Source organism: Candida pseudojiufengensis (genome assembly GCF_024610245.1).
Source record: "Candida pseudojiufengensis strain CBS 10847 chromosome Unknown scaffold10, whole genome shotgun sequence".
Classification (NCBI taxonomy): domain Eukaryota; kingdom Fungi; phylum Ascomycota; class Pichiomycetes; order Serinales; family Debaryomycetaceae; genus Lodderomyces; species Lodderomyces pseudojiufengensis.
The window spans coordinates 198631-209656 of NW_026261540.1; the positions used below are offsets into that span (position 1 = coordinate 198631).

The 11026-nt window shown below is 25.7% G+C and overlaps 4 protein-coding genes across 4 annotated transcripts; 2 read left to right on the forward strand and 2 right to left on the reverse strand. All coding sequences in view use genetic code 12, as the record gives it.

Moving 5' to 3' along the window:
• Positions 1-40: 40 nt before the first annotated feature.
• NBP2 (Nbp2p) lies at positions 41-805 on the forward strand (the record flags this gene model as incomplete). The annotated part of the gene is made up of 1 exon (XM_051759989.1): positions 41-805. The coding sequence occupies one exon, from the start codon at positions 41-43 to the stop codon at positions 803-805; it is 765 nt and encodes a 254-aa protein (XP_051612184.1).
• A 244-nt stretch (positions 806-1049) lies between these two features.
• On the forward strand, positions 1050-5213 carry KGF55_005022 (uncharacterized protein; the record flags this gene model as incomplete). Its single annotated transcript, XM_051759990.1, has 1 exon — positions 1050-5213. The coding sequence occupies one exon, from the start codon at positions 1050-1052 to the stop codon at positions 5211-5213; it is 4164 nt and encodes a 1387-aa protein (XP_051612185.1).
• A 58-nt stretch (positions 5214-5271) lies between these two features.
• On the reverse strand, positions 5272-6420 carry KGF55_005023 (uncharacterized protein; the record flags this gene model as incomplete). Its single annotated transcript, XM_051759991.1, has 1 exon — positions 5272-6420. One exon carries the CDS (start codon positions 6418-6420, stop codon positions 5272-5274), a length of 1149 nt encoding a protein of 382 aa, XP_051612186.1.
• Positions 6421-8915: 2495 nt separating this feature from the next.
• KGF55_005024 (uncharacterized protein) lies at positions 8916-9917 on the reverse strand (the record flags this gene model as incomplete). The annotated part of the gene is made up of 1 exon (XM_051759992.1): positions 8916-9917. The coding sequence occupies one exon, from the start codon at positions 9915-9917 to the stop codon at positions 8916-8918; it is 1002 nt and encodes a 333-aa protein (XP_051612187.1).
• Positions 9918-11026: the final 1109 nt, after the last annotated feature.

Genomic DNA, 11026 nt, shown 5'->3' on the forward strand with positions numbered 1-11026 from the left:
TCATAAAAGGCATTCAATAATCTTACAAACTATATGCCAAATGAGTGCAAGATTTCCTTCGAACACGAAAATAAAAGATTTTGCATATCCTGAAACTGACCCTTTACATTTCGGAATATTGAACAAAAGCAAACGATCACGAAGACAAAATCAAGATAATAACTATGATAGTGATCTAACATCAAACGAAGATGAAGACTCACAGTCAGGCGACGACACATCAACAAACTCTTCATCTTCATGTTCATCATCAACCTCATCTACAGCATCGTTGAATCGTCGAACACGACATCACTATTTACACAACCACCATCATTATCACAATGGCAATAACGAAGAAATGAGAGGAGAGGAACGGCAACTAGGTGAAGACGGAGAGGAAGAAAACGAATACGAAACTTACGACCTAGATGATGTATCCAATCGAGATGGGAGTGAAGAATATCTAAATGATGAAATAAATTGTAAAGCTCGTGCAATATTTGAATTTAAACCGGAAAATGATAATGAAATTGAATTAATAGAAGGACAAATTATTTGGATTAGTTATAGACATGGTCAAGGTTGGTTGGTTGCTGAAGATCCTGAAACAGGTGAAAATGGATTGGTTCCGGAAGAGTATGTAGAATTTTTCACTGATGAGGAAGAAGAAGAAGAAGAAGAAGGGAATGATATATATGAAGAGGAAGAGGCAGAGGGTCATGACATAGGTGGGAAATCACCTCATGATAAAGTCTTGATGAATGGTAATGAATACGTAGAGAATGGTACGAGTAGTGCATCTCCTTTGCAGAAATGTAAATGAAAATGTATAGCTTATATTTATACTAATGCAATAAACGATGAATGAAAACTATATTTAAACTCATAGATGATTGAATTGGTATTTTTTATCACATATTAAATCGAAAGTCAAAAGTAGGTTGTGGAAAAAATATTAGATTTGGTAACTTTAAACAGACTACTCTCTTTTTCACTATATACCAAGACATTTCATGTCTTTCCAAGGAACTCGACATATATAATAGCAATAACATCCAAATGATCATATGACATTTGATAAAGTAACGCTTTCCAATCCAATCAACGAGGAAAAGAAGTTAAAACCAAATTCGGCATCTCTGAAACAACAGATATCCACTTCATCATCAGATAAATCAATAAATGAATCAGGCACAAATATATTAAATAGCAAGGCACTGAGAAAGAGGAAGGGAGAAGGATATGATAAGAATAATGCACATCAATCAAAACCGAATAAGAAGCAAAAGTTAAAACATGGTTTAGCTAAAGTAAAAACTAATAAAAGTAAACATGGGTCAAAACTTATTGTGAAATTAGATCATAATTCGGCAAGTCCTAAAAAACTGAAGTCATTGACTAAGTCTGATACATTGGGTTCAAGTCCTATCATCAAACAACATAGTGCAGAGACGTCACAAGAGACGATTGTCAAGTCATCGCAACCAGTTTCTTCGCAAAACAACAACTCCAATGACAATCATCAATCAACCGATACACAAAGTAATAATCAAAAAGAAAAGAATAAATTGAGAAGACTACGACGGAAAGAAAAATATAAAGAGAAGAAGAAGTTGGAGAGTCATCAAAATGAAAGAGGTTCACCCAATTTGAATCAAACATCACTACTACAATCAATCGTGATAAATTCACCTCAAAGCTCCCAAAAGTCACAAAACTATAATTCTGGTCAGGAAACAAGAGTTTCAAATGGCACGAAGAAAGACTTTAGTGTTAAAAGTTTAGATAAAACTCAGAAAGTACGAAATCGAATAAAGTCACCTCGAAATAATAAGTCAATTAACTCTCATGTCAGCTCAAAAAATGGGGAAATAAGTTTGTCGAAACATTCTGGAACGGATGAATCAAACGAATATCTGGAAAATGCATCTCACCCAGAATCTCCTATTTCCTCACCTAAGAAGAAACATAAAAAACTGAAAAAGCAGAATCTAGACTTAAAGGGCCATTCCACCAATAAACTGAAGATTATTTTACCCAAGTCAAATCAAAGCTTTCTGATTAGTTCATCAAACGAACAATCGGTATCGCAATCATCGAAAGATGCGTTAAAGTCAGTTTCAAAGGATGAACTGAGTGGTCCAAAATCTATTGATTTGGAATCACAAGTCACAGATCTACAGACAAATGGGCATAATTTGATAACAGATGATCAAAAAATACTTGATAACAGAGACAGTGCGTCAGTTATCGAGTTCAACCGACAAATACAAAAGCAGGGAAATGTCTTAACTAATTTGAAAATTGATAATACTAATAGTACGGACAACAATGAAAATAAGAGACCAGGATACGATTCGGATTTGGAGATGACGGAAATCAACGGTCCCGAGGACGATGTAGAAATTGAACAGTTAGATGTTGATGGATCTAAACCAGATGGAAGTATTGAACAAGAAGTCATACCTGAAGTTCAAGAAACGACAAAAGAACTGACCGAGTCATCAATATCCAAAAAGTTGGAAAAGCAATTAAAGAAAATTCAAACTTTGGAACTGAATTTAAAAGATTATAACTCAGAAATTGATATAAATAAATATGAACAAATTTTTGATGACTTATTTTTAATTAAATCAAAATTACAAAAAAAGCTAAATAAAAATCAAATTTACGCTGATGAATTTTCAAATTTAACAAATCAAAACTTACTGCTTTTACCAATTTATCATCCATTTATTTCTATGATTAATACAAAATTTGAAAATTTTGAAAACAGTGAAATTATTAAAGATATAACTCAACGTATTGAAAACATTAGAATCGAATTAAGTGAATCAAATTTTAAAATTAGTGATACAACAAATGCATTACAAAGTTTGTACGATTTAAATGTTCAATATCAACAAGAAGTAAATACCTTATTTAATTCGGTGGATAAACCATTTATCAACTTAACTATTCCGATTGAAAATACTTCAATCTTACCAATGATGAATCCGGTTGAAAATCAAGTTGACCAATATCAGGAAGTAAATCAAGACGAATTCAATGAAGAACAACATCCAAAATTAATTCAAGACGAATTTAATGAAGACAAATTAAATAACTCGCATCAAATTGACCAAAACAGATCAGAAACTGAAGACCATTTACTTGATAAAAGAGGAAGCGTCTTAAGAGAAGAAATTGTACAACAAATACAAAATCAAGAAAATACATTAAACTCTGAAAAGAATATCCATAAAGATCAAGATGAATTGAAAGAACTTGAATCCTCTTTCAAACCCAATCAAAATTATATTAATTTTTATAATAAAGAAATTAAAGAATTTTTTAATTTATCATCAAATAATTCATCAATATCATTAAATTCACTGAATATTACATGTGATGGATCATATCCTACATCGAAATCACAACCAGGTTCAACTTGGTCTTCAAAAGATAAAAATTTATTTTTTAACTTATTATCAAGATATTCAATTCATCAATTAGATCTAATAAGTGAAATTATGAAAAAATCTTCAATAGAAATTATGATATATTATAATTTATTAAAAAATCAATTAAAAATTTTAAAACAAGAAGATAAAAATTTTAAATTATTATCTATGAATGATATTCCTTTTGCTTTTGAAATTCTGGAAGAATTTACTGAATTTGAAGATGAACAAAGTAAATTTATTGAACGTGGGGAAAATTCCATTGAAAATAAAGATCAACAAACGGATATATCTGAAGAGATTGAGGTTGAAAATGTAACTAAAGAAACAGAATCAACAAACATTGATTCAATCGAAGAAGAAGAATTTATTAATGTGGATAGATTATTAATGATAACTCATTTTCAAAAAATTGATAAAGAAGCTAAGGGAGAATTCACAAAATTAATTAAATTAATAACAAAACAAATAATTTTAAATATTTTAAATTCAAACATAATTTCTAAATTAGATTTAGAAAAATCATCAAATAAAATATATCCAATTATAGAAATTTCTCATATTTATAGTGCAATAAGAGATATTTCAAAAAATCCAGATTATGAATTTAATTTTATAAATATTTTAAAAATTATAAAAAGAGATAATGGAATTTTTAATAATTTAAATGCTTGGTCTAAAAAAATTGGTGATTTATTTTTTGAAAGACCTTTATTTTATAATTCAAATTTAATTGGTAAATTAAAAATTGAAGAAGATAAAAATTTTTCAAAAAGAACTACAATTCATGAATTAAGGAAAAATCGAAATCAGACTAAAAGTTCCTCATCAAAATTACAAAAAGATATAGAATTAGAAGAACAATTATTTATTGAAGAAACTTTACGTTTAAATCAATCTGATATTAATGCACTGAAAGAATATGAACAGGAATTGATTCAAAAATTATTGGAAAATAATGAAGATGAACAACATGATGATTCAAATTTAGAAAAATTGAGACAAATTTTGGTGAAGAACAAAAATGGATCTAGAGCCGAAGAAGAAGATGGTGAAGAAGAGGAAGAACAATTTGATAATGATGAATATGAAGATGAAGAACTTTCAAAACTTTTATCCGATATTGGTGGTGATACATTGGAAGATTATTTGAGAAAATTTAATTATAAATTTGCATTGTACTCAGCAGATGAAGATGATTTAGTGATTAGTTTAAATGACTCAAATGATCACGATGAAGAAAATGAGGCAAGTGATAATGATGTTGAAATTGTTGATGATTCAATCGAGAGACAATCTAATGGAGATGATAGTAGTGCTAATGAGGAAAATGTCAAAAAAGAGGATGTCAATAAAAGTCAATCAAACAATGATAAATCGATTTCAAACAAATCGAATGAAGTTCAAGAAATATTGGATGATGATGTTGAAGCTGGTTCAGATTCATCAAATTCAATTGGTGAAGATTCAAATGATTATAATTCAAGTGATGACGATTCATCAAATTCAGTATTGAGAAAAGCAAAGAAAACTGAATCAAAATCAAAAATTAATAATCATAATAATACGAATGAGAATGATCATTTGGATTCAAATTATGAGGATACTTATATGTCAAACTTTGAAAGTGATGATGAAAAGTTCAACAAGAATAATGAATTTGAGGTTGAATTTGATATTGGAAATGAAAATTCAAATTCAAATTCAAATGAATTGGAATTTGAAATTGAACCAGATGAAATTGATGTAGATAGTTTTTTTATTAAAGAATATCCGGATTCTACATAAACAAAATCTCATTGAAATAAGAATTACTACAAAATCAATATTTTAGAATGATGCTAATTTATCTATTATAATATAAATTATAAAAATCTAAAAATAATATCATTATACAAGTTAAACTTAATATAAAATCTTTTAAATTTATGTTATTAAAATTAACAAAACGTTTCTCATTATTTTGATCTTTTTCTACTTTTCCAAATTTTTCAAAATCAGTATCTAACTTTTGATTTAATATATAATAATCATCATCAAAAGAATAATAATAATCATAATATTCATCATTAAATTTTTCAATTTGTTTTACTTCATGTTCATTATCATTATCATTGTATTGATTTAAATTTAATAAATCGATATAATAAATTTTAATTTCATCTAATATCATAATCCATAAACAAAAAAATTTAATGGAATATTGACTTAATAAATAAATGAAATTTGAATTTATATCATTAATATCAATAATTAAAATAAAATTAAAACTTATTATAATTTTTAAAAAATTATTATTTAAATTTTGACAAAATTTTAAAATTGTTGATGATTTATCTTTAAAAATTAAATCAATAAACAAGATTGAATAAATTATTAAATATTGTAGTAGAAATAATGATTTTAAATTTTTAATTTCTTCAAGTTTTGTTTGAAAAATTATAAATATTAGAAAAAAAATTGATAATCCAAATAATAAAATTTCTATAATTATTGAATTTATTCTTTTTGAAAATTTTGAATTAGTGGTGGTATTGGTATTTTGAAATTGATTGCTCAAAGTTTCTAAAGATTTTGGTAAATTTTTAAATCTAAATATGAATAATAATGTTATAAATTGAGATAATATATCTTTATATAATGAATCCATTGATAAATAATTTGGATATGGTAGATGAATTTGAAAAATTTCATTTAATTTAGGTATGGTTCGGAATAGTAATGATGATGAACTTGATGTTTCAAGTTCTTCAAAATATGAATCTTTGTCGATGATATATTTAAATTGACTAATTAGTATATAACATATTACAATACATGATGATAATATTGGATTATTTATAATTCCACATAAATAAAATTGTATAAAATTATAATATTTAATTAATTTTTTTTCATCTTTTGATGTTTGAGTTTGTACTGATTTCAATTTATTTTGAGGTCGTAGCGTATTATCGGTTTTAATAGGTAGTTTTTCTAGTATACTTGATAACATTTTTACTTTATGATGAATGGTTTGATCATGTATAGGGTCAATGGTATATGAATTATGCTATATGATATCGTAATATTACAGTTGGCAAATGAAAGAAAGGAAGGACTTGTAAAACCCAAGATATTGTCTAATTCTTGTACTGATGATATGATAATGATCTCTGAATAATGAGGAAAGTACAGTTTCAGATCTTCAGATCTCTCTTTAAGGTATTTTATAAATAGAAATATATTTTGAAAGATATTTTGTCAAAAGTCATATAGACCTACTTTCACTCATCTTATATATGACTTCTGATCAAAAAATTAATTATTGTAACCATCTTTTTAAACTTAACTATAATTTATAACAAAATGTTTAATAAAACTAAAATTATTTAATTGTGGGTGTTTTTTTTTTCAAATATTGAAACACACGTGTAGTACAAAATTAATTTATTTAAAACAAATAATTAAAAGTCGTGTGATCTAATTAAATTGATTTTTGTTAGAGAAGAAGAGACATATTTTAACAGGATCTAATTTTATACACCTCTCTACCTAGAAATATCCTAAATAAGTACTTTTACATCAACGGTTTCCTTTTATGTATTAGTGTTGAGTTATATTCCAATGGGAAATATTTCTAGTAATTTTTTTATATGATGATACGACTAAATCAATGTGTTTCGTAAAAATACCCATATAAAAAGCTTGAGGAGTAAATTAGCCCAATTCAAAAGCAATCCTTCATCAAATCAAAAGAAATTATATAAAGCTTTAATTGAAAAACAGTATTATATCCATTTTATCTGTTGAATGAATTCAGCCAGTAAGATGGAATCTTTGTTCTCCATAACTCTCTCAAATTCACTCAATCTATAAATAGAAATTATAAAAAAGTAGGCTTAATTTATTCAATTTGTGCTCACCAACATTTAGATGAAAAGTTTTTACATTTAATTCTTTTGATATTGGCTTAAAATAATCACAGCATAAATAGAAAAGTGAAAAAAAGTCGTTGGTTGATAAATTTCTATATTCAAAGTTGTCAGTCTCTTCCAACATTCCAAAATTTGACTCTTCGTTCAAACTCATTTTTTGCTTTTTGAATAAAAAAAAATTGTTACAAATTTATAGAACTTTAAAATTTCTGATTTTAAAACTTTCATAAATTTAATTAAAAGTCGAGTTCAGAACTTTAATTTAGTTTAGTTCTATATTCATAAGTTGTCACGATGTTACAATCATTTAAATAAGCGAATGGTTAGGTACGGCAAATTAAGGCGTTCTCAAGTTCTTATTCCCAATAAATGGATGGGAATGGATTGCAAACACGATGTCGGTAATGTAAATATGAACGTTATTTGTACTAACAATAGAAATTAAAAATATCTCTTATGTGTTTCATCTTTCTAGAAGGATTAGACGTACATGATAATATTATTAGTGTAGCATAATAACAGTTTCAAATTGTTTCAGGTCTTGTAGATATTGCTCAATTTATAGATCTACTCACATCATGATTATCATTCTTTATGAAATTTTCAAATCAATGATCTACTTTTACTTTGATTGAACCACAACTGTAATTTATTCAAAAATTGTGAATCATACATTGAACTCTCGTAAAATGAAAGTAAGTTCAAAGTGAAATTTGCTATATTAATATTTAAATTAAATAATACCACAGTCAGTTTATTAGCAAAAAATAAATACCGCCTTTTCCCCCTCAATAATATTTTTTTTTTTTCGATTCAACATCATCATCGCACAAGCATATAAATTACGAGATTAATATAAATTCTTTTTTTACTTTTAATAAGAATATAACATTGGTTCAAGTATTTTACATGGTCCACTGTTTTTACATACCATAGCTACATAGCAAATTATAAAGGTTTACTCGCAGCTAGATTTTTTGTTTGATTCTTCTTTGTGTTGGTGTGATTCTTTTTATTGAGTAACTAAATTAACTCAGGTTATAAAATTTAATAAAAAATTGCCTCGTAATTTTAAAGCGGTAACAAAAACGATAATAATCTTTTCTAATTTTAGGTTCATCAGCCTAAAGTATCATCATCAATAAATTTTCAATCCAGGTTTATACTCTCTGTACATACCCCAATGAAAACACGGATTAAGTAAATCATAAAATTATTTTTGCTAATTTAGCTTGTTTTTAAGCCTATAATCTCAAATTTTTCTATAAATAGAGATTGATCACACGATAACTAAAGAGACATTCACTAAGCCCTTTTCTTTTTTGTATTCTTTAATTCATGTATTAGATATTCTCAAATTATCTTCGTTTTGTACTATCCTTAGCCAAACGTCCAATTGGTTACTCTATTAATAGGTACAATGCTCCTTCACTCTATAATTAGATACAATGCTCAGTTGGAAGTAGTTATTTGCACAATCTATAAATAGTACTACTCGGAGAATTACTGTCATTTCATTAATGCTATCATTTATTAGGTATTATATTGGAGTCCAACATAATTAATCTATAGTTTATACATAAAAAATATTAAAACAATCATATAAAATCATAAAAATACATGTAACCAACATAAGATAGTTCTTCAAACTTATATAATTGAATTTGTTTGTTTTTGATGTGGTGGTTGTAGTTGATTCATAACATCCCTCATAACATTGATTATCACTCAATAATTTTTCATCTTTTAATCCTTCAATTGCTTGGTCTTCTTCTTCCTCTTCTTGTTCTTCTTCACAATTTTTAATTTGATTCAATTCATAAATAATAAATTGATAAATTAAATAAAATTTAAATGAATAATTAGCCAATTTAAAGATGAAATCAACATTTAAAAATTCATTATCTGTAGTGACCAATTTTGGAAATTCAACTTCATCAACTTCATTATTAACCAAATCTTTTAAATTTATAAATAAAAATGAATTACTTATAAAAAAAGGTAAAAAATTATTATTACATTCTTTTAAACATACTAACAACAGTTTATTATTAATAAAAGTTAATCCAAATATAAATATTGGTAAACTTATTTGTAATAATATAAATATTTTTATCTTTTGAGAATATATTATATTTATAAAATTTAAAATCAAATAAACACATGAAACAATTTGTATTAAAAAAAATGAAATTTCTAAAATTAATGTAATTAAATATTTAGATGATCTTGTTGTTGGTATGTTTTTTGATTTACTTATGAATTTACTAAAAAATTTAATTGGATTAAAATTAATTTGGAACCTTAATATAAATATAATATTTATAATAGTTGATAATATATCCCATATAAAATTATCTTTTTCAATCTCAAATTCAACTGGTTCATTAAGAATGGATGAATTGTTCTTCAATATGATTTTATTAATAAATTGAAAATATAAATATGATATTATTATAATTGATGAGATTATTGGATTATGAATTATATTACATAAATAAAATTGTATAAAATTTATAAATTTATCATAAATTGTATTTTTTGTAGAAGTTGATGTAACTTGTTTACTTGGCATTATGTTTTTGAAATTGTTGATGAAGGTAAAGAAAACTAGTATGAAAATGAATGAGTATATAGATTTAAGGAATTGGTTTATATTAGTTGATAAAATGAAAATGTAAAAGAATGTATAAAGTTGAGTTATATAATTGTACTGTTTTTTAGTATAAAATCTATTAAAACCCCGTGGCAATAAGATCTAATCTAATCTAATCCCAAATGATGAGTTGTAACTTATGGTTGTTGTTGTGGATAATGTTAATTGTAAAAAGAAGGAACTAGATGAAAATTAGCACACGAGATTTATCGATACATTTATATTTAAAACATCACCTTTAATTCATGTTTAAAACGTAGAACATGTGGGTAAGTTCTTTTTAATTTATTTTTAAATTAATTAAATTGCAAAATTAAATTTTAATTCATTATACATTTTGTGTAATATGTAGTACCCTAGTATTAATCTTTACACATGAAAAGAGAATAAATAAAGAAAGTATAAATAAATAACTCTGGAAGGATATTTTTTTGTTATTTTTACACCGAATGTAACAAAGTTTTAAATTTCAAATAGGCTATATCATCGCATAAAGAAATACAAAGAACCCTTTTTACTAAACAATCTACTTCAATTTCTTTTTTTCCTATTTACAAACAAACAGAAATCATGAAAAATACCTTTAGACTATTGAATTGTAACACGAATGCACAGATACACACGATATTAACAAGTGATACTCTCCTAAATGGTTCATGGTTCATAATCATTTTAAAGTTTAGTTTATTGAATCAACCTTTGTTTTATAAAATTTAATTTTAGCATTGGTAGCAGCATTTGGAAAAACGTGGGATCTTTTTTAATTGATCAAAAGTACACTACTTTATTGTATTAGACGAAAGAAAACGCAAATTAATTATTGTTTCAGATTGCGCTTATTGTCTTGTGCAACATTGTCGACATTTTTAAAAATATAAATATTCATGATGTAAGTAGAATGTAAAACATTACTTATAACAACAACTACACAATTGATCATATTTATATAAACGAAATTTAAAACAACAGTCATTAAAGTAATTTGGGCACCATATTTAAGCATCTCCATCCCGTAATCGTACTGTAAC